The 25,360-nt window shown below is 36.4% G+C and overlaps 1 protein-coding gene across 1 annotated transcript; it reads left to right on the forward strand.

Annotated features, from left to right (window-relative positions):
• Positions 1 to 10,303: 10,303 nt before the first annotated feature.
• On the forward strand, positions 10,304 to 25,360 carry LOC127434770 (ankyrin repeat domain-containing protein 33B-like). The gene is made up of 4 exons (XM_051687733.1): positions 10,304 to 11,141; positions 18,094 to 18,223; positions 20,501 to 20,641; positions 21,955 to 25,360. The coding sequence occupies exons 1-4, from the start codon at positions 10,719 to 10,721 to the stop codon at positions 22,797 to 22,799; spliced, it is 1,539 nt and encodes a 512-aa protein (XP_051543693.1). The 5' UTR covers positions 10,304 to 10,718; the 3' UTR covers positions 22,800 to 25,360.

The raw sequence follows: 25,360 nt of genomic DNA on the forward strand, positions 1-25,360 counted from the left end.
CTCCCAGAAGACTGCAAGGGGTGCAAGAGGATCTGCAGAAAATGTCAGAGAAAAGGGATGTAAAAAAAATTAATAATTATTTACCACATTTGATATTATTACTGTTTCATTCTGCTTTCTAAAGACTACAAATGAATTGAAAATGTTTCTCTTAATATTTGTGCACAGTTTGTTAAATCATTCTAATAGTGCATAGAAAAGTCAGTATTTTCCAGATATTTTAATAATTTCATAAATTTTTATTTAAAGCCAATTATTTAATTTTTAATAGCTATATATATATATATATATATATATATATATATATATATATATATATATATATATATATATATATATATATATATAATTTTTATTTTTATTTTTTATCATAGTTACTTAATCTTTCAAACACTGTAAATGGATCTATATACATTAAAAAATATAGCTGCCTTTATATTTTAGGAAGGGGTTCCCTCTCTAGGGGATCAACATATTTGGGGGTCCTTGGCATCAAAAAGTTTGAAAACACCTTGTCTAATGGAATGACTTTCAAAATCAGTAACACTTAAAAATAAGGTTACATTTGTCAGCATTAGTGAACAACATTAGTTAACATGAACTAACAATGAACAATAATATTACAGCATTTTTCTTTTATTTATTTTTTTAAAATCTTGGTTAATGTTAATTTCAACATATTGTAATACATTTAAAAAATCTAAAGTTGGATATGTTGCTAACATTAGTTAATGCACTATGAACTTACATTAACTAACAATGAACAATTAACAAAGATTTATAAGTACTGTAAAAAAAATATATTTTTCATGATATCCAGTGCTTTTACTTATGTTAACAAATGTTATCTTATTATAAAGTGCAACCCATACTGTACATCTTAAGTGTTTACATAGATTTTGGGGCAGCATATTGGCTTGAAAGTAGGTGTGCCATCAGTCATGCTGCTCTCCAGATATATCAGTATCTGCCATTAAAAAATCAGTAAAGAGATGATAGTTAAAATTCATTCAAAGTAAACTAACTGGTGTGGAAAAAGTGTAGTGCCAACTGTCCTACTGTTTCCATGTCCATCCATCATGAGTGCTTTGAAACATGCCTGTGGGATACTTACAGAGGACCATGAAGGTGGTGCAGCCCAGATTACTTTTGACACATTTCAGAATCTGTACACATAACTGGCCCATCTGGATAGAGAAATTCCCAATGAACAGACTGACTGCTTCCTGCCACACACACACATAAACTTGTTTTTATATCATTGTGAGGACTCTCCATAGACTTCCATGCATTTTATACAGATCTAACGATCATTTCTATCCCCTAATCCTACCCCTAAACCTAACCCTCACAGAAGCATTTTTACATTAAAAAAACAAACAAACATCGTTTATTATGTTTACTAAGCCATTTCCCTCGTGCGGTCTGCTGGCTGGGACCCACAAGGTAGGTGATCTCAGGTTTTACTATGGTTGTAGGGACATTTGGACACACGCACGCACGTACTCACACACGCACACCATTTATAGCAACCTTAAAACACATTTAAAACCACAAGTATTTGTTTCAATCAGTAAAATGTTAATAATGTTTTAGGTATTCTCAGGAAAAAACAATGTTATTATCAAGGCTTACAATTTTTGCAGGCACAAAAAATATGCTCAATCATTCTGACAGCACACAGTTTGTGACAAGCTGAGGAATGAGAATGAACTAAATAAATGTTTTGAGTGTAAAGAATTTTGTTTCCATTTAATTTCTGTTGCTAGAAAGGTCTTGAGGATGAGTGCTAAGGAATTAAATTGACAACGAGGCTTGAGGCTCTTTTAATTCTTATTAACATAAAGCCACAAGGCAAAGTAGATTTCAAATGGCATAGAACAGCTGGAGAAATCTGTATTTTAAACAGCTGGTGTAGTATGTGGGACACAGTTTTCAATCAATAGTCTATACTGTGTATTGCATCCCATTAACGATGTCCCACATTACTGTGTATTTAAATGCTGTCTTTATGACCCCACATGGTAAATATCAACCTCTTTATAAATATTTAAATTTTTAAGTCAAACACTTTTGTTTCATCTGTTTAATTACCACCCAGACAATACATCACTTTGCAGTTCTGCTTTGAAAGATTGAATAAAAGTAACTAATTGACCCTTTTGTAATCAAGCTGTTATTATAACATCATTTGCAAGATATGTCTTTATGCAAACTTCATCAAATTTCATTCTACCTCACATTCTAAACCATGCCGCAAAATTATATATCACAGTTCTTACAGTGCATTAGATATTTGTTGTTGTAAAATGACTAAAGTGCCCATAATGTAATTTGGTAATTGTTAATTATAAAGATGTAAACTCTTTAGCAAGTGGAAATTTGAGAGAAACAGGATGTTAGTATGCAAATAATAAGTGGGAACAACAAACAAATTATCTGATGAGTTCTATTTCACAAGATCCAACAGAGTGCACCTGGATGCAGGACTCTCTTGTCTTGATGAGAAAACATGATTACACATGACATTTATGTAAATTTTATTGGCTACTTTGTTTTTCCTGCTTTCAGAGAACGCCAAGGTGGAATGGTGCAACCTTCACATTTTACAGGACTCTGCAGCCCTTAGAAATGCAGAACAGATGGTCCTTACGTATATGTTCACTTAACGTTCTTGTAGATGCCTACAAACACTGCAAAACACTCTATATTGATCAGGGTTACTGTGTTTGTTCTCTTTATTGTGAAGCAAATTGGATAATTGAACCTAAATAAATCTTTAAAATCTGAGATGCCTGGAATTATAAACAAGGCCAATACTATATTATGTTTTTTCATATGAGTTTGATTTCCACTATGAGCTTGTTTTTCTTTTAGTTTTGATAGTGACTCACTGATTTCCCACTACTACAATGTGTTTGGGTTTTTCAAAACTAAGCCATTGACCACTGTTTTCACATGCGTCTCCACACCAAAATCTGTTGTGAAAAACATTTATGCTCATACTCATACCATGTCAAACACATTCACAAAGGCTTATTGGGGACTTTCCATGGACTTTATTTATACAGAGATAATGATATTTTCTATCCCCTAACCCTACCACTAAACCTAACCATCATATGCAGAAACCTTTTTGCATTTTTACATTTATATTAAGACATTTTTTAGTATGTTAATTTAGTCATTTTCCAAGGTCCCAACAATGTAAGAGATTTCTGGTTTAACTGATCTTGTGGGGACATTTGTAGGCAAAACAACACACACAAATTTGCACATATACTCTGTTTACATCGAAAACAGTGACAGGAAATAAATCATATTAGTGTCTTGTTTTGTACCACATGTTTGTTTTGCAAGACACCAAATTCTGTTGTGACCAGGTTTATTCCTTAAATCAGTGGTTCCCAACCCTGTCCCTAGAGGCCCCCCAGCACTACACATTTTGGATATCTCTCTGATTCAACTCATCAGCTAGTTAGTGGAGACTCCAAGACCTGAACTGGGTGTGTCAGAAAAGGGAGATATACAAATGTGCAGTGTTAGGGGCCTCCAGGAACAGGGTTTGGAACCACTGCCTTAAATTATGCCTCTCATTTTCACCTTGCACCCACGAAAACGTGCACATGTCTGTTCACAGAAAACAGTGATAGGAACCAAATCACATTATGTTCCTTGTTTTGTACCAGACATTTGTTTTGCAGTTTGGAGAAGCAGTGGCACATCAATAGGCAACAGTCATACAGTTGGTCTGATTAAAAACATTTTAGAGGAATGGTAAGAGGCTATGGGCTAATTTGGAACCAAAAGGAGGTACACTTACAGGCCTGTTAATCAGGGTCATTGTCCATATTTTCTCTATTGAATTAACTGATTGACCCCTTATTAATCAAGTGTCAAATAGCCTTTTCAGAAAATGATGATAAAGTATTGTAAATATATTTTGCACATATGGGCATTGCACAGTCTAAAATTCTGTTTTAAATTTGCAGCAGATTCAAAAATTGTGGCATGACACTCAAACAACATCCTCACTGGACAGTGAGTATCAAAGCTTGCTGGCCTAATATGATTGACAGAGGCTCCCAGAAGAACTTTTACTCAGCATGGAGCTCTCCTCTCTTGATTGGCTCTCTAAGGATTTATCAACCTAAGCAGCCCAGAGTGCTGAGCTAATGTAATTGTCTAAGCCAAAGTAACCAAGGAGCAACATGGCTTCTGCATTTTCAGAGAGTCTTCACACTCAAAGTGACTCCAAGTCTGTTCCCTTTACTATACTAACAACTTACACCAACTAATGAGCCTGGGTCTTATAAGATAAAATAACCCTCAGGATGACCCCTTAAGCTATAAAGCCAAAGTCAAAAAAGCCCTCCCCTGGTCTATAATATTCTGGTCTACATACAGTAGATATGGCTTGGGTCCCTCCATCAATGTACTTCAATGGGATTTTGTTGTTGTTGCCTGTTTTATTGTAATATAGTTATACAGACTTTACAATGGGCCATATGGAATGTGATTCTGTCTGAATGCCATTGTAGTAAAACGACAGTCACACCCTTTACATAATGACTTGTTTTTGGCAGCACATTTAACTTATTTTGAAATATAACTGTGGCTCCTCAAAGACAGATGGTTGAACACAAGCACACAAAATGCTGTGGATTACTGTGCTGTATGTTTGAGTGAAAAGATCACAGCTGCAAGTGAAGGGAATGGAGTCCAAGCTCCCAGCTGTTCAGGGCTAAAATGACACACTAATTAGCCGCAGCAGTTATGACACTTATCTTAGAACTCTAAAGGAAATGGGAGTGTTAGTATTGTGGAAGATGCTTGAGCTTGTTATAGAGGACACGCATTCGCCCATAATGTGTTATTAAAAAAGGTATTGGTGAGAATTTGTGTTTATGCCCGTAACTTCCCTAAAATAGGCGAGAAGAGCTACATTTTAATTTTTTTTTTTTATTTTTTTTTTTTTTAAGTATATGACAGGTAAACAGAATGGAAAACCACAGTGGCATTACTTTTGCCTAAGACCAAGTCTAGGAACCTTTTTTCTGGTGGTTCTAATTGTAAAAATGCAGAAGTTGAAAAGGTAGTCTCATAACAACTTGTAATATTTCATAAGAGATGGCAGAATCGAAAAATATCACATGACTGTACCAAAATGTAGGCTACAACTTGTAGGCTAATAAAAAGAATTTAAAATCGATAAAATACAGGCATCAAATTTTAACTAGCCTTTTATTCAACACTTTGGTTTATAAAAGGAAACAAATGTGAAGAAGTCTGGTTACTCAATCTATATTTATTTAGGCTGAAATAGAAATTAATGCTGTATGTCAACGAAGCGTCACTCCAAATCCAATGTTTTCTTTGTTACGTGAAATACAAAAGGTATTTTCCTATTAAAATTGTCAGGTTTAGGGTTTGGGTAAGGAGTTAGACTTTATGGTTAGGTTTAGGTTTGGGGTTAAAAAATCTTAATAACGCTCATTCAAAACAACAATATTTCCCCAGACAGCACACGTACATTTCTGAGATGTCTGTTTAAAAGTGTTTCATCTGGAAAGCATCTAATTACCATCTGCTAAACATCATAAAAAGATCTGATTAACAAACATTCTAAATCATAAACATCTCAAACACATCTGCTGAATGTCTTTTTGACATCAGAGAGGAAACATCTTATAGATGTATTGCAGATAAGCAAACAACTTAAAAATACGTCTTCCAAGATGTAAACACATCATATAGACATCTGGGTGATGTAGTGTGCTATCAGGATCTCTTTCTTCCATGGAACACAACAGTGATTGTCCTAATAAAATAATGGTTAGGTTTCGGGTTTGGGTTTAGGTAAATGGTTCATTTTTCTCAATTAGAGTAAATGTTGTACGTTTTTGTACGAGCAAGCTTGTATAATATCTTACGATTTTGCCATCACGTAGGGTACAACGGGGCTAAGGGCACACCATTCTGGTAACAAAATTATCAAGATTGAAAAGAAAATTATTTCTTCTTATTGAATATTGATGGAGCAACAAATTTGTTTGAATATAATTATACAGTTGAAGTCAGAGGTTTACATACTCCTTAGCCAAATACATTTAAACTCAGTTTTTAAAATTCCTGACATTTAATCATAGAAAACTTTCCCTGTCTTAGGTCAGTTAGGATCACTATTTTATTTTAAGAATGTGAAATGTCAGAATAATCGTAGAGAGAATAATTTCAGCTTTTATTTCCTTCATCACAGTCCCAGTGGGTCAGAAATTTACATACACTTTGTTAGTATTTGGTAGCATTGCATTTAAATTGTTGAACTTGGGTCAAACGCTTTGGGTAGCCTTCCACAAGCTTCTCACAATAAGTTGCTGGATTTTTGGCCCATTCCTCCAGACAGAACTGGTGTAACTGAGTCAGGTTTTTAGGCCTCCTTGCTCGCACACACTTTTTCAGTTCTGCCCACAAATTTTCTATTGGATTGAGGTCAGGGCTTTGTGATGGTCACTCCAATTCCTTGACTTTGTTGTCCTTAAGCCATTTTGCCACAAATTTGGAGGTACGCTTATGGACATTGTCCATTTGGAAGACCCATTTGTGACTGAGCATTAACTTCCTGGCTGATGTCTTGAGATGTTGCTTCAATATATCCACATCATTTTCCTTCCTCATGATGCCATCTATTTTGTGAAGTGCACCAGTCCCTCCTGCAGCAAAGTACCCCCACAACATGATGCTGCCACCCCCATGCTTCACGGTTGGGATGGTGCTCTTCGGCTTGCAAGCCTCACCCTTTTTCCTCCAAACATAACGGTGGTCATTATGACAAAACAGTTAAATTTTTTTTCATCACACCAGAGGACATTTCTCCAAAAAGTATGATCTTTGTCCCGATGAGCACTTGCAAACTGTAGTCTGGCTTTTTTATGGCAGTTTTGGAGCAGTGGCTTCTTCCTTGCTGAGCAGCCTTTCAGGTTATGTCAATATAGGACTCGTTTTACTGTGGATATAGATACTTGTCTACCTGTTTCCTGCAGCATCTTCACAAGGTCCTTTGCTGTTGTTCTGGGATTGATTTGCGCTTTTCGCACCAAACTACATTCATCTCTAGGAGACAAAATGTGTCTCCTTCCTGAGTGGTATGATGGCTGTGTGGCCCCATGGGGTTTATACTTGTGTACTATTTTTGTACAGATGAACGTGGTACCATCAGGCATTTGGAGATTGCCCCAAGGATGAACCAGACTTGTGGAGGTACACAGTTTTTTTTCTGAGGTCTTGGCTGATTTCTTTTGATTTTCCCATGATGTCAAGAAAAGAGGCACTGAGTTTGAAGGTAGGCCTAAAAATACATCCACAGGTATACCTCCAATTCAGTACACCTCCTATTAGAAGCTAATTGTCTAAACTAAAGGCTTGAGCACCAAACTGCTTAAAGACACAGTTAACTTAGTGTATGTAAACTTCTGACCCACTGGAATTGTGATATAGTCAATTAAAAGTTAAACAATCTGTCTGTAAACATTTGTTGGAAAAATTACTTGTGTCATGCACAAAGTAGATGTCCTAAACGACTTGCCAAAAATAATTTGCTAATATTGAATCTGCGGAGTGGTTAAAAAATTAGTTTTAATGACTTCAACCTAAGTGTAAACTTCTGACTTCAACTGTATATATACAGTTGTGCTCAAAAGTTTGCATACCCTGGCAGAAATTGTGACATTTTGGCATTGATTTTGAAAATATGACTGATCATGAAAAAAAAAACCTGTCTTTTATTTAAGGATAGTGATCATATGAAGCCATTTATTATCACATAGTTGTTTGGCTCCTTTTTAAATTATAATGGTAACAGAAATCACCCAAATGGTCCTGATCAAAAGTTTACATATCCTTGAATGTTTGGCCTTGTTACAGACAAACAAGGTGACACACACAGGTTTAAATGTCAACTAAAGGTTAATTTCCCACACCTGCGGCTTTTTAAATTTCGATTAGTGTCTGTGTATAAATAGTCAATGAGTTTGTTAACTCTCACGTGGATGCACTGAGCAGGCTAGATACTGAGCCATGGGAAGCAGAAAAGAACTGTCAAAAGACCTGCATAACAAGGTAATGGAACTTTATAAAGATGGAAAAGGATATAAAAATATATCCAAAGCCTTGAAAATGCCAGTCAGTACTGTTCAATCACTTATTAATAAGTGGAAAATTCGAGGATCTCTTGATATCAGGTAGACCAAGAAAGATTTCAGCCACAACTGCCAGAAGAATTGTTCAGGATACAAAGAAAAACCTCAGGGGAAATACAGGGTGCTCTGGAAAAAGACGGTGTGGTTGTTTCAAGGAGCACAATACGACGATACTTGAACAAAAATTAGCTGCATGGTCGAGTTGCCAGAAAGAAGCCTTTACTGTGCAAATGCCACAATAAAGCCCAGTAACAATATGCCCGACAACACCTTGACATGCCTCACAGCTTCTGGCACACTGTAATTTGGAGTGACGAGACCAAAATAGAGCTTTATGGTCACAACCATAAGCGCTATGTTTGGAGAGGGGTCAACAAGTATTGTGCTCCTTGAAACAACCACACCGTCTTTTTCCAGAGCAGCCTGTATTTCTCCTGAGGTTACCTGTGGGTTTTTCTTTGTATCCTGAACAATTCTTCTGGCAGTTGTGGCTGAAATCTTTCTTGGTCTACCTGACCTTGGCTTGGTATCAAGAGATCCCCGAATTTTCCACTTCTTAATAAGTGATTGAACAGTATTGACTGGCATTTTCAGTATTTCATATTTTCAAAATCAATGGCAAAATTTCACAATTTCTGCCAGGGTATGCAAACTTTTGAGCACAACTGTATATATATATATATATATATATATATATATATATATATATATATATATATATATATATATATATATATATATTGTAGCAAAGTGGAGACATTTCTTGTAAATTGGACGTGGCCCCTTTAAGAACCCGAGTTTTGCGACACCCGTTTTCCGGCACGCTTGTGTAAGAGACATAAGAAGATATGTTGTGCAAGAGAGTGCCCGGTTTTGTTCCTCGTTTGATAATTCTTTGGGTAAATATCAAATTTGTTACAAAATGCTTGTAAATTGCATTAAATGTGTGTTCAGAAGAGTTGTACGTTAAAATTGAATGTTTGTTGTGGGTTGTTTTTGAAGGTTGTATATGGAATGCATGTGTGGAGTTTGACCACGTTTTGCATATCTTATTTAATGATTTTAGCCCAGAGTGTTTTCCAGTTTAGTGAATAAGTGTAATAAGTGTTATATATGAAAATATGTGTAATGATAATTTTATGGTTTAAATGCATGTACTTAAAGTCTGGTTAGAAATGCATAAAATGCTTTGAGTGATTTAAGCATGTGTTAAATGGTTTGAGCAAGTACTTAAATGCATAAAATGCTGGTAATGTTATAAGCTTGTATTAAGGTGATGTAGGCTGAAGTATATGGGTAGGCTAATGCCCTGTTTGTATTTTCTTTTGACATTAGCCTCTACAGTATTTCATTGAACTATATTTTATTACTGTATTTCATTTACGTATTTCATTTTCGCATTGCAGTTTTTGTATCTCTTAATTCTTTATTTATTTATTTTTAAACACAATATGACCACTGTTTGTTATGTTTATTTTTAACAGTCATCAGATAAAACCCCCAAAATATAGTTTTGTGTCCTGTGTGGTTATTTACTACCCACCGGCTACGATATTAACAAAAGTTTTTTTTTTAAATAAAGGAGGGGGGAAAGGTCCCAAGAGAGTCCAGATGGTGAAACAACCAAGGGAGACCTATTGGTCACCCTAAGAGAGAATCTATTGCCCATCCTAAAGGTCACATCCTCCCATCCCTGTTCTGAAGACCTCAATACTAACACATGTGAGAATGTAATCTCAAGGTCTTTGTGTTGGAAACATTTGTAAATGACTCTCTGAAGTAGTCACAGGGCATCCCCTGCCACAGTCACTGAGCAGAGAAAAAAAACCTTGATGATAAACAAAACTTTTTATTTCCCAGAAATAACGGCTTGTGGGAACTAATTTACAGAGCACTCACTGTGACAAAATTAAACATTGAAGGAGTGGGGTGGGGAGAGAGAGAAGAGAGAGAGAGAGAGAGAGAGAGAGAGAGAGAGAGAGAGAGAGAGAGCATATAATCGGATTATGGGGCGAGTTTTGTAGCACACGTGTCTATTTCTCGTTTATCTTCAGGGATTGTCCAGCGCTTCTCCACTCAGTGTTGTTTGTTGGGATAGTGCCGATAACAGAAAAGTTTCTCCCGCGAAGAATTTGCGACAGTCTGGAGATTGTTGAAATTCACATTTCATGGAACTGCAAGTACTTATTCTAGGGAGATATCTGTGTACGAATTTCTGATTGTCTTCGGGTGTTGCTGCTGGAACACTAGATTTGCATTCTCAAACGAGTTATAGAAGGTATACATTATGTTTATTAGAAATTACGGTGAATTATTGAGGAATAACAATGCATATGAGACGAAATGCCTTTGACACCGAGGATACGTCAAAGAACATTTGAACCTAAATTTGGAGAGTAATGAAGTATAATATACTTAACGTTATGAAGTATCTATGCTTTTAACCTGTATAAATGCAGCCAAAGGCGACCGGGAGTGTCAGATCCGCATGACTTGAGGATTTTATCCTTCAGGGGTTAAATGGTTCTGATAACGGACAGTAGAGATGGTGGAGGCTCATCTCCAGGAAAAGTTAAACACTCTAAAAGTGTTGGCAATGTCGCCCAAATATATCCCACTATCGTGGAGGAAGCGCCTGATCGCGCGAACGACGACGATTATTATGATGAATATCTCGGCTTGTGCGAGTCGAATGATGATGAAGACTTCGAGGAGTTGGAGGACTTCTCAGAACTGCCGGATACCAGGAGTATCGTCTCGGATGACTCCTTTTATCCACCGAACGATGACTTCGCAGACTCCGAGAGGACACCCTCACCGGGGAGCCCAGCGCCGCTGTCGTTTTATCAAGCGTGTTGCAATAACAACGCGCTAATAGTGAAACTCATGATTAGACAAGGTGTAACGGAGGAGGAAGTTCACGAAACGGACAAAAACAAGAGGGTATGTAGCATAGGTAGGCTATCTGTATCCCAAACATAAATTGAATAAATTGTATCCAACATTAAAGGGACAGTTCAGCCAAAAATGAAAATCCCCTCATTCACTCACCCTCATGCCATCCCAGATGTGTATGACTTTCTTTCTTCTGCAGAACACAAAGATTTTTAGAAGAATATTTCAGCTCTGTAGGGCCTTACAATGGAAGTCAATGGTGGCAAGAACTTTGAAGGTACAAAAAGCACATAAAGGCAGCATAGAAGCAGCCTAATCCATACAACTCCAGTGGTTAAATCCATGTCTACAGAAGCCATATGATAGAAACAGATCAATATTTAAGTCCTTTTTCTTTTTCTTTACTATAAATCTCCATTTTTATAATCTTCTTTTGTTTATGGCAATTCACATTCTTCATGCATATCACCACCTATATTGATCTGTTTCTCACCCACACCTATCATATGGCTTTTGATGACATGGATTTAACAACTGGAGTCATATGGATTTATTTATGCTGCCTTTATGTGTTTTTTGGAGCTTCAAAGTTCTGGCCATCATTCACTTGCATTGAATGGGCCAACAGAGCAGAGACATTCTTCTAAAAATCTTAATTTGTGTTCTGCAGAAGAAAGAAAGTCATACACATCTGGGATGTGTAAATGCTGAGAGAATTTACAATTTTGGGTGATCCCTTTAACCCAGCTGGTAACCTTTAAAGGAATACAAGTTATGCTCAATCGTCAGCATTTGTGGCAAAATGTTGACTAGCACAAAAATTATTTCACTTGTCCCTCCTTTTCTTAAAAAAAAAAAAAAAAGTGATTGAGGCTAGTTTGTGGAGGGTTTAAAAGCAGAAATGTAAAGCATTTAATTTTATAAAAGCACTTAAATTTTTTCTTCTGTTAAAACTTGTGTATAATTTGAGCTGTAAACTAGTTTAAATCATCATTTAGCGGGATTACATGGCAACAAAGTTGTAAAATTAGATAGAACTTTACACTGAAAAGGTTAGTAAGCAATTTTATCACACTAAAATCATGTTAACACACGTATTGTTTACATCTTGTGGCTATAATTGTAAAACTATGTATTTCGAACATTTATGGATTGGCTCCATTGAATTCTATTGTAAGGGCCTCACTGTGACCCAGATTTTTTGCTCTTTTTTTTTTTTAAACAAAAGGAGGAACAAGTCAAAAAATTTTTTTGTGGTTATCAACATTAGTCCATTAGCAGTCATATCACCCTGTAGCTCTAGACTGGTTGCCCACTGAAGCTAAGCAGGGTTGAGCCTGGCTAGTCCCTGGATGGGAGACCTCCTGGGGAAAAACTATGATTGCTCCTGGAAGAGGTATTAGGGAGGCCAGCAGTGGATTCTCACCCTGCGTTCTGTGTGGGTTCTAACACTCCAATATAGTGACAGGGACACTAGACTATAAAGAAGCACCATCCTTTGGATGAAATGTTAAACAGAGTTCCTGATTCTCTGTGGCATTAAAAAGAGAAAGGGTGTAACCCTGGTGTCCTAGCCAAATTTCCACCATGGGCCATTATAGATTAAGGCCTCCTAATAATCCTCATCCATGAATTGGCTCTATCACTCTACTCTTTCCTCTCCACCAACAGCTGGTGTGTGGTGAGCATACTGGTGCACAATGGCGGCCTTCGCATTATCCATGTGGATGCTGCACACTGGTGGTGGTTGAGGAGAGTCCCCTGTTCACAGTGTAAAGCGCTTTGAGTGCAGTGTCAGAAAAGTGCTAAATAAATATAACATTCATCATTCATTCATTCATTCATTATGCCACAAATGCTGTCAGTTGAGTTTAACTTGTACTGAACCTAGAATATTCCTTTACAGTGCCAATATTATATGTTTCATGCTACTATAGCTTTAAAAAAGTTTTTTTGAAGTCTCCCGTCTTTCGTTGATCGAAGAAACAGATAGTCCCGCACCAAATTCACCTAATTGGTTGAGCAAATACTGATATTTCAGGCTGGTCAGGATGCTGAAGCAAACAAAGCAATGTTGTGATAGCACCGCAGAGTCTCTCAGTATTAGGAGCCGTTCAGACCGAACCCAAGGCATGAGCGGTGTCCCAAGACATGCTTTTAAAAGTTTACGTTCTTTTTTACAAGATAAAGCATCTAAAATACTTGCCGTTCCAGCTGATGAGACGCTGAAAAATACAGCTGGAAAAAACCTGTGCAACAGTTAAAGACATCTGACTAGCACATGTTTACATAGTAAAACAAAAGAGAAAGAGTGCAGATGGACACAAAAATGATTCAGTGTGAACAGCCCTTTACTCAGTAGGCAGATACACTAATACTAACGTGTGACCATATAGACTTTGTTAAAGAATTAGAAATCAAATTCTCTCTACAGTAGTTCCTCAGTTAAGGAGGAAGGGAGCTCTCCTGTTATTAACATAGTACAATGGAAATTACATATGAAGTAAGTGAAATGAAAACGGAAGAGAAGTGAGTAATGCAAAAGTCCCCAATGTTTATTTGAAATCTCAGGGCTCTTTAGACTGCCAAACCATTAGCAAACATTTTTATTATGTTCAAGATACCCCTTAAACGTATTCCATTATGGAATTTTATGTATAACTTACAAGAAATTTAGCAGTTAGACACTCAATTTTGCTTGTACACTAAACACATTTCATTTCAGATTAGATTCTAGCAGATTACTGTGACCTCTAAGGCATCTGTACTGGGTTAATTACAGCATATAAATAGTGAATGCAAACCAGATGTTATGCACAGTGCAAGCATGTAATGCACAAACAATTTGTAGGCCTTGGGGTTTAATAACACAGAGTTGCACAGTGACATGAGAACAAGCCTCTTACCTCTTCACTTTTCAGCCCAATCCTAGCAATTCCTCACAAAAACGAGTCCCTGAGTGACATCACCTCCCAGAGCTTGAGGCCTCAACAGCTCAGAATGTATTACATTACAACTTACAAGCTCTGATTCGACAGAATGTCTCAAAAACTTCAAATCAATAACTTCATAAGCTCGATAAAGAGGAGCTATAATATGATGGAATTGTGGCTGATCTACTCCTATTATTCTGTATTGACTGATAATGAGACTTAAGAGAATGTGGCTTCAGTGCTGTGGAATGCTTTTGAGGTGTATCTCAAGAGTTTCTTTTTACACAGCCTCATCTCTTATCTCACCTCTCATCACTCATCTGCATAGACAGTCCAGTGCAACAGTCACAGGTTTTCTCCACTAACTGTTCCAGCATGTGCTCTGTTCATTTGAGACCATCGCCGCATGGTGTAATGCTGTGAATAAGGTCATTAGCAAATAAGTCAGTGTGCATAACACCCATTCCTGGGCCGAATGTCATGACAAAACTAGTAAAAAAACAAAGAACAAACTTGTATGACTTTCTTCTGTGGAACACAAAATTAGTTGTTATGCAGAATGTTAGGGACTTACAGCATCAGGGAAAAAAAGGTGCAATGAAAGTGAATGGTGACTGAGACTATCATGCTGCCATTCTAAAGGCCTATGAATTTTGAATGAACTGTTAATTTCATTACTGGAGACATGGCATCTGTATTTTTGAAAAATGAAACCCCATCTGCATTTTCCATTACTTACATACATGTGCATGACCTCTAACATCCTGTTTATCATACAACTGAAGTTACTAAAGGAGCACAATCTTTTGTGACTGAAAATCTGTGACTGTCAATGTTTGTCTGTTGAAAAAAAAAAAAAAAGATCAATGCTAAGCTACCCCCAGATAGAACAGACCTAGCAAGGAAGTAAATTCAGCCAGATTTACTGACAACTACTCTGGCAGATACCAGACCTTTCATTTACACACTGCTGTGCAGGTGGGGCTTTCCAGCTGATGAATGCGTCTGGATCAGTTTGTGCTAGGCACTGATGCAATATCAAGTCATTGACAGCACATCTGTGGATGGATGGACCGTTACCCACTGACCTGTTTTCTGTGATGCCAATGTTTCACAGCCAGATTGACATGATATTATCAAATCCAGGCCAGCTTGCTCCTGTCCTGTCCTGTCCTATTTCAAAAGGCTTTGTCTTACCAGTCTGTCATATACAAGTTCTAATTCTTCATCCCAAGACTAACAGATTAGGTGAAGACTATTGAGCTTTTATTAGCAAAACTTCTAAACACACCGAGGAACATTAAGTAAGGCAATGTTGTAAGTAAAGGTAATACTTAAATACTAAAAATAGTGCTTAATATAGTACAGCAATTTAAATTATACTTATTTCACTCTCTCAAATGTGATATGCAAGGTGAGCAATCTTGTTCTTTTATTAGAAGTATCATGGAGGCAGTATATTCTGAAGCAGAGGACAAATCCTGTAACTCCTCTTTCAGTCAATGGCTCACAAGGCTAATCTTTTCTATTTTAAGAAACAACCAGGCCACAGATTACCCCAACATGTCTCTTCATTTGAATTAAAACCAAGTATATGCTGAATAAGAGAGGTTAGTGTCCTAAATTAAATTTTAATGTCTGATAAGTCCATCTCTGAATATAGTTTACATAATATCCATTGCATGAAAACAGCACAGTTGACCCTTATAAATGATTTTCATCAGTGTTAACTTTAGTTAGGTTAATTCAGTTATTATATCTCATATTTCTGACTTGAATAATACAGGTTACTTTAGACGTTACCTGACAAAACATTTTTGATTGTGTAATTATTATATACTTGTAACACTTAACAATAAGGTCAAATTCGTTAACTACATTAGTTTACATGGACCAACAGTGAACGAAATTTTGACAGCATTTATTTATCTTGGGTAATGTTAATGTAAACATATACTAATGCATTTTTAAAATGAGAAGTTGTATTAGCTAACATTAGTTGATGTAATATGAACTATCAATGAACAATTGTAATTTCAAAAATGAACATTAACAAAGGTTAATAAATACTGTAAAAATAATGTTCTTTGTTAGTTCATGATTACTTAATGCATTTACTAATGTTAACAAATAGAACCTTACTGTAAAGTGTTACTGATTTTTGTTTGTGCTTGTTTTATTTAATTAATTTTGCATGGTTAAATCTTAGGTAAATCCTGCTTGTCCCTCCTCAAAGTTTCTTGAATTAAAGTCCAGATTGATTAAATACAAGATGTACTGAAGTAAAAAAGAAATAAAACACTTATGCAATGGCATAGTTATTCATATATTAAGAATTAAGCATACTATTATTACAAAAAAACCTGTGGACCTTGCTCCTTAACACTCCACGTCTACCACTGATTAGCAAATAGTCCCGCTTCAAACTCACATCATTGGTTGGGCCATTGTTGCGGTGTTGGGCTGGTTTGGAATTTTCATCAAACAGAGCAATGTTTAGATAGAACCACAGAGCCAGTGTTTACTTTTTTCTGTGACATCGGCCTACGAATGGCTTACTTATAGCTGTCTCTGTATATTAAGCTGGGACATCAGAAAGTATTTTTACACTTCACCTTTAAACACACAAACACACACCTTTGCCAACATCTGATGTGCAGCAACTGGAAGAGTCTGTCCCTTATTATCATGACTGTGTAAATTAAACTTGTCCATGGTTTATTTTTAGTCTGTTGCCTCCAGCTGTATGTCAGAGAGATGAGAGGCTGCTGACACACTGCTCCACACTGCTACTGTTCACACTTAAATAGGGCACACTGACTGTGTAAAGTTCAGCAGACATATTAGAGGCCTCAACTGTAAAAACAGAATAGCAAAAATCCTTTTCAGTCATCATGCAAATCCCACTGTGTAATTATACTTAATTGCAATTCTGCAGATTAGGGCCACTAGGAACTCAAAATTCACACGCAACGCTCAGCACTTAGGCAGGTTTAAACCTACCTAGATAAATACAGCAGTAAAAAACAATGTCTTTATGTCTTTGACCTAACAAATGTGTAAAAAAATTTTTTTTTTAAGCAGAATCTATAATAATAAATAATTTATTAATATATACTAATCTGTCTCCTGAGTGGAATGTCTTACTTTATTTTACCCCCTTTACACAGAGTGTGCACGAGAAGCTACCCATTCAAAGAGTATTTTGATGGTACCATGGTAGAGCAATGATATTAGATTGCAATACCATGGTGCGTTTTGTTTTGGTATCATTTCAGCCAATATATCAGTTACCACAGTTTCAGTACAGTTGCATAAAAAAAACCATAATTGATTGATATAGCAGAATATATATATATATATATATATATATATATATATATATATATATATATATATATATATATTAGTATATAATGTATTTATTAATTTATATTTATTAATAAAAAATATATTAATTATAGTGATGCTTGTACAAAGTTAGCCTAGTTTTATTTTAGTAACAGCGACAACAGGAAATGTAGTAGCAATAGTATTTTGGACTCAGAAAAAACATCACTTGTTTGCAGCATACAGAGGCAACTGAACAGTTTTCCTTTCGCATAGTAAATTTAGTTCAAGGAAACATACACATCCAACTCTAATTAAACTAAGACACATAAGACTTCATAATGAATAAAAATAATTCAAAAGCTTCATTCTCCAGTTTAGACCAGTGTAATTTCCTCTGTATTTTAAGACCCTATCTGGATTTCTCCTCTGTGATGTGCTGTCTCTGAAAGTTTGCTTCGCTCTCGCTGCTCTGAATGAGTTTTTTGGCTGTCAAGGTTTGTTTATTTTGGCTGAAGAGTACATAAATATGGGAAATATTGTGACTACCTTAGTTTAAAAATTGTAATTGACGTTCAGACCAAAGCTTTTCCTAGGTCAGGATTATTTACTATTTTCAGTTATCTAATTGAGCCTGTTTTTCCTCACATTCACCAGCTACCTCGTCCACTAAATGTTCTTGCCCAGGTGGAAAATTTTTGACAGTAATGCCTTGTGTGTATGTGTTGACTCTGCAGACTGGACTAATAGTGGCGTGTTACCAAGGGTACGTTGACGTGGTGATTGCGCTCTCCCAGTGTCCTCACCTGGATGTGAACTGGCAGGACAACGAGGGCAATACAGCCCTCATCACCGCCTCACAGGCAGGTAAGCATCAGTACTTTCTCACCTTACTACCAGAGGGACAAACAGCCTTAGTCCAAACCAACACCCCCAGAAAGCCTTTTATAGTGATTTGAGAACTGGTAAGCAACACTTTCTCAGATGCCCTACAGCAGGGCTTTTCAACTACTTTCTTGCAGGGGCCAGGTTAACCAGATGGAAACCAAGGGTTTGAAGGGGGCCAAAAATGTTTTCATCGCATGTAACATGTTACTTACAAAACACCCTTAATACTGTGCATTTATTCATATTAAAATAGTCACAAGGTATACTGTAATTAATTATAATTTTTTTTAAGGTCAGGCAATAAATTCCCCTGTAAAATCTGTCTGAAGAACAAACATGACTTATACACTTAACTAACAAATAATTTTTGATTAAATTCACTATGAAAAAATCAATAATTGTAACATTTTAGGGCTATTTATGAAAACTGAGGAGAAACATTTAGATCTGCTAAAGCCCTCTCACAATATCAACCCACGTATGGAAACAATGGTCATATAGAATTGTCATGTTTACTCAGGAACGCATTTAAATGTAATTTTTTTTTGGAGAATACATTTCTATTCTTCCATTTTCTCTATAAAGTATCCTATTCAGTGATGGGGGAAAAAAAATAGTCCTGCAAATATTGTGAATTTGCATGCAATAGCCAGTGTAGGAGCCAGATTTTTGTGCAGTTAATCATTGGCAAAAGAAAAACAAGCTGAGTTGATGCTGTTTGTGATTGAGAGGGCTGACTCACAGCTGTATATAGAACCAAGTATAAACAGGATATTTGCAGGTTCAGTTTCACGTTATCACTTTTTTTTACAAGCCCTACAGACCCTGAACAGATGAGACATGCCCGTTTGACACTTAAAGAATAGTGAATAAAAGCAAACTTTTTCAGCGCATTTTCTTTGAACGTTCGGTTTTCATAATCGATTTCTCTTTTGTTGGTTAAGAACATTTCTGTAACAACTGCGGTGATAATTGTTTTTACATCTGCAGATTTGACCGCACTCCACACAAGCAATTTACATAAATACATTTCATTGAAAAAGTAGCGATCAAATGCTCACCTAAATGGTGCAACCCATGTTTAGCAAAACAATGTAACTAAACTATCACCATAAAAGCTTAAACACACGCTCCAGTCTGACAACTAATGACAGCTGAATGCTGTTGTATGCGCCATTGAGCGTTGTTAAACTCACCGCTGATTGCATTTCAGATGGCGAGCCAATTTGTTAAAAAAAATCAGTCGGAGGGTCAGACAAAGATGATTGGCGGGCCAGATTTGGCCCATGGGCCACCAGTTGACTAGCCCTGCCCTACACCCTCATTTATAAAGACCTTCGTAAAATTATCTTAGATTTGAACGTACGACAATTTTCTAAATGTTCCTACGAATGACTTATAAAATGTCCGCACACACAAAGAAATATTCCTAAAGGAATCCCACTACATAAATCTATAAAATGAGATCAAGTTTTTGCAATTAGTTCACTATATGTATGTAAAGTGAGCTTTTAAATTTGGGTGTGAAAAATTGCAGGCAGCAGCCAAAAAACAAAACAAAAAACAATGTACCTAAACAGAGTTTAAGGGGTTAATCCTAAGAGACCTGCGTATCAGATTTGCAGTTTGTATACAAATTGTTTTATATTAAAAATGGCAACAAAAAAAAAAAAAACTTAATAAGGGCTGTAGCCCAGAGGCCTATAACTCCCATGGGGCCCCTATCCATGTTCACAGGAGGAACGCTTTCAGTGACAGTGCGCAGCTGTTAAAGGCATCCATGAACTGTATCACAACAGTTTTTGGTGGAAAAAAATTGCATATTGAATGTCACAACTGGCTAAAGTCCCACAAAAGTCATTTCAAAGCAGAATGTGCTTAAAAATCAAGATTATACATATATTTAATAATCAGTGTCTTCATTAAAAATACATGAATCTCTATGCCTGGGTATCTGAGGCTTAAGGATGTTTAGATATTTTTACTAGAAGACAAAAAAACTTAAGAATTAGATTTTTGCAGTGAAGAGATAATGTAAGTTATAAAACAGCAGAAAAACACACCTGAAAAGTAACAGTTTGTCTGTGATGAAATGTATGTGAATGAAATGTAATGATAAAGTTCAACTAACCAGTACCTCTAAATTCTGAGTAAATGGTTAACTGAGTTGCGAAAACATGAACATTTTAACTGCCCTCAAGAAAAGTTGTTATTCAACAATGACTGCATTTCCATAATTCACCTGAACAATTGCAGGTCACATCACAATCTCTAACTACCTACTCAACTACTTTCCTGGGCTTGACATTGAGAAGAGGAACTGCCATGGTTTCACTGCTCTGATGAAAGCTGCTATGCAGGGTCGAGTGGAATGTGTCAAAGCCCTGATGCTGGCAGGTACTCAAGTCTCAGATCTCTCTATACAACAGACTGCAGGTCTAAACCTGTATAACGAAACAACACATACAGAGATGATCATACCACAGCGTGTTTAAAATCTACACTGTGGATTTTAAAGGAATAGTTCACCCAGAAATTAAAAGTGTGATTGTATACCCACCCATATGGCGTTCAGAACCTGTATGTGGTTATTTTTTCTGTGGAACATGTTAGAATTTTTGAAGGATCATTACGCAGCTCTTGCCATATAATAGCAGTCCATAGTGGTCAGGGGCTGTCAAGCTTTAAAAAATAATAATAAAAAAAGTTACCATGAATGTATCATTAAAGTAGCAGACTGATTAAACTGTGAATTCTGTGAATAGTAGGTCAAAAGTTCTTCTGCTAAAATTTGTCTGTGCTTATCGAAATTTGAAGCAGTGCCCCCAGTGGCTGAAGCTGGAAGTGCTGTTGAACATCATCAGTATTTCCACAAGAAAAAGTAAATGTATATGTATTTGAATTGATGCAAACATGTCTGATTATAGATGCCGCTTGGTCAGAATGGGGTTGATTTAACGGTTGCAACATGACGATTTTCTGTGTGGTCATGTTGAATGTTGTCCATACAACTTGTGCATTTACAGCTGGGCTTGTGGCAAGAGTCTTAAAAGTATTCATTTTCGGTGTTCCACAGACAAAATAACAGCGTACAGACATGAAACAGTGTAGGGGCAAGTAAATAATGACAGAATTTTCAGTTTTTGGGTCAACAATTGCTTTAACATTATTTTTTAAGATATTATAAATGTTGAGTTAGGTTATGACAGAGACTTTTTAGCAGAGACAGGCCACTTCTATTTAAATTAATGGGAGAAATTGGAACGCCCAACCAAGATCTCTAGCACCCAATGGTCAACAGATGTTGAAAGGATGTCCCGCCTTACAGGTAAAAGAGCCAATCACCTTTAAGATACAGACATCGGCTATCAATCAACTCGCTAACGCGCATGCGCATTAGCTATACAAGCCAGGAAAATTGCGTGTTTTAGCATAATATGTGGTAAAGAAGCACAATTTATGATTCCAATATTATCACATTTTATAGCTGATTTGAAATATGTTCTTTGATCGTAATCTTGACCAACCGTTTTTGAGATTTCAGTGTTCCCCATTCAAGTAGATAGGAGCTGCATGGAATGACTGGAAATAGCCTCCCGAGAGCGTTCCAAATTTGGCTGCCAATGGACTGACTTGATAGAAAGACTTTGATATGATCAAAAGCTGAGGACCTAGACAGATTCACAGTGTGTGTTTGCTTTCTTCTTCAGGAGCTGATCTAGAGGCCAGAGACAATGGAAGGAAGTTCACCGCACGAGAGTGGGCCATCTTTACAAGCCGCTATGAGACTGCTTTTGTCATCATGCGGTTGATGCAGCAGCCATGTCCTGAGCAGTTCTGCGACAACTATCGGCCTGAGTGGCCCCTTCTACCTGCGCTGGTGGCCAAAACCCAGTCACCTAAAGGCTGCATTCAGAGGATTTCAGAGACACTACGCAACTTCTTTGACATCAGTAATGTCACTGAAGCTTCAGAAGATGGGGTTCTGGATCACATGGTGCGCATGACAACTGCACTGGGGAGTCCGTTCGTCGCAACGGCATGTCAGACCGTGTGTCCTGGCAGCCCGCCCTGTGTCGGAAAACGGCGTTATGCTGTTCAGGAGATACTAAAAAAGCAGCGAGCCGAGCACCTGAAAGTCCTGGGACCCGAGCGGCTCGAGAACTACAAACGTCTTTTCCAGAACTCTTGTGTCTTGCTGGTGCCCAAACCCAAAGACCGACGAGCTAGTCTGCAGCCCCAGGCCTTCTCAGATGGCTCCTCCTCCTCCCTTGCCCTCCGTAGGGGCAGTCTGCTTCCCTTACACTTGCTGAGGAGGAGCAGCGTAAGACCAGGTCTGGTGGTGCCCAAGGTGAGAATTTCCAAAGCACCTATGCCCACTTACGTGCTGGAGAAAGTGCGGCGGAAAAGCAGTTGTATAGATGGCCAGTTCCTCCAGATTCCCAAGTGGAGATATAAAGAACTGAAGGAAGAGCGAAAGAAAGCAGAGGAGGCAGAGAGGAAAAGACTGGAGGCCATAACAAAAAGACAGCTCTCTACTGGCAATAGGAAATAGCTGGGACTATACTTGAAATGCAATTTTGAGAATGGATGTTGCAAATTTATTTTCATATTTATTGTCGTCAAAAAAGATGACTGCTTTTTTGTAACGTTGAATGCTTCCATCCAAAAGATTAAGCTTTTTTAAATGGGGTAAAGCAAATGGTTTGAAGTGAACAGCTCTTAAAAACCTTTAATCCCCATGTAGGGGACTGCGCATCAGCAGACTAGCCAGTCACAAAGCTGTCAGATGAGCTAAAATGGGTACACTACTAAAATGTGATATTACTGTATTTGTTTACATTCGATAAAATAGGGTTGCTGATGCCAACATTGCAGACAGAGAGCATTTAGAGGGTTGTTCAAGGCTAGCATTTTCTCAGATTTATCAGTAGCATCACGAATGTATTTTAAAGCTATAAATATACTGTACCTCATTTTTTTAAACTATTTTTCTGAACACTGTAGAAGTTGGATGGTGTTTTGAGAGTAGCAATACCTGCATTTGCAGTTATTAGAGACCAATGAGAGAGCTACAGACAATCACCATAAACAATGAAAAAGAAAACAAAACAGAGGAAATTAGATCAAGAACACAGAGGAACTGATTTTGTTGGATATTTTGTATCCATATATTTTAATAGGTATGTATGCAGCTAAAGCACTCAGAGCATTCAAGCTCATGACTTGGATGTCTATGTTTGGAAACTCTAGTCTTCAAGAAAAGTATAATTCATCTTTTACCCAGATGTTGCTTTTGCTGCCACTACAGATGTACAGTACCAATATAATAACTACACATACATATATATATATATATACACACATACATATATATATATATATATATATATATATATATATATATATATATATATATATATATTTATTAACTACAGATACAATGTCCGATAACTGCTATGCAGAACCAATTTGTATTGTAAAAAAAACAAACATAATCATTAGAAAGCAGTACGCATTATGAATATCCAGGCTAGTAGTAGTAAAAATAACAATTATTATTCTTACTATTATTATTATTAAATTTGTTTATTATTATAACTATAATATATAATAGTTTATTTATTATAATAATAATAATAACTAATATTATTATACAAAAGGTGTAACGGTTAAGCTTAAAGGGATAGTTCACCCAAAAATGAAAATGCTCTTATCATTTACTTACCGTCATGCCATCCCAGATGTGTATGACTTTCTTTCTTCAGCAAACACAAAGATTTTTGGGAACATTTCTCTGCTCTGTAGGTCAGTACAATGAAGTGAATGGTGTTCAGACCTTTGTAGCTCCAAAAATCACATAATGGAAACATAAAAGTAAACCATATGACTCCAATATTTAAATCCATATCTTCAGAATATAATAGGTGGGGGGGAGAAACAGATCAACATTTAAGTCCTTTTTCACTCTAAATCTCCACTTTAACTTTCAGATGTGAAAGTGAAACTAAACAGGCACCACATGTGACTTTCGGGTGTAAAAGTGAAAGTGAAGATTTAGAGTTAAAAAAGGACTTACATTTTGATCTGTTTCTCACCACACCTATTATATTGGGTAACACTTTACAATAAGGTTCCATTTTCTAACATTAGTTAATAACATTAGTTAACATGAACTAACAATGAACAATACTTTTACAGCATTTACAGTTAATGTTAATTTCAGCATATCCTAATACATTTTTTTAATTAAACTTTGCAATTGTTAACATTAGTTAATGCAATATGAACTAACAATGAACAATTATATTTTTATTAACTAACATTAACAGATTAATAAATGCAGTAAAAAATATTTTGTTAATTGTTTATGATACCTAATGCATTATCTAATGTTAATGAATAGAACCTTACTATAAACTGTTACCTTTTATTGCTTTTGGAAATATGGATTTAACCACTGGAGTCTTATGGATTAATAATTTGTTTCCTTTGTGCTTTTTGGAGCTACAAAGTTCTGGTCACCATTCACTTCATTGTATGGACCTACAGAGCTTTCTAAAAATTCTACGTTTCTCACTTGAGCGTGAATGGCAGCATTTATTGGTAGACCCAACATTAAAGAACAAATGATCGATTAAGTGTTAATTTCTGTAAAAATAAAAAAAAATATAGGTCTATCTGTAACTACCACACAGTATGATTTCTGGAAGTCATTGGAGTGAGGACAGTAATGCAATAACAAATCAGCAAATCTCAGGAATAATAACACTATGGACAGTTATGTATGCAGGATAATGAGAAGACTTTTAATTAAAGAATGTACAGTGATATCTGTTTGAAACGTCTTCTCACTGATCATCATATTTCATAGCACCACTGTGCCTCTGTGTCCCTCAAAATACACAAACACACACATTCTGGACAGCTGATTTTATATAAAGGTCATGACCAATGCTGACCAAAAGTCAGGTCACCCTCTTATATTAAACTAATTTAAATGTCTGTTTTACGTACACTACTTTTGATTTGTATTAAGTAACACACCAAAGATGATGAACAAAAATGCATGGACCTCATTATATCTTTGGAATAAAACAGCTTTATAATACTGTG

The sequence above is a fragment of the Myxocyprinus asiaticus genome, chromosome 44 (genome assembly GCF_019703515.2).
Source record: "Myxocyprinus asiaticus isolate MX2 ecotype Aquarium Trade chromosome 44, UBuf_Myxa_2, whole genome shotgun sequence".
Classification (NCBI taxonomy): domain Eukaryota; kingdom Metazoa; phylum Chordata; class Actinopteri; order Cypriniformes; family Catostomidae; genus Myxocyprinus; species Myxocyprinus asiaticus.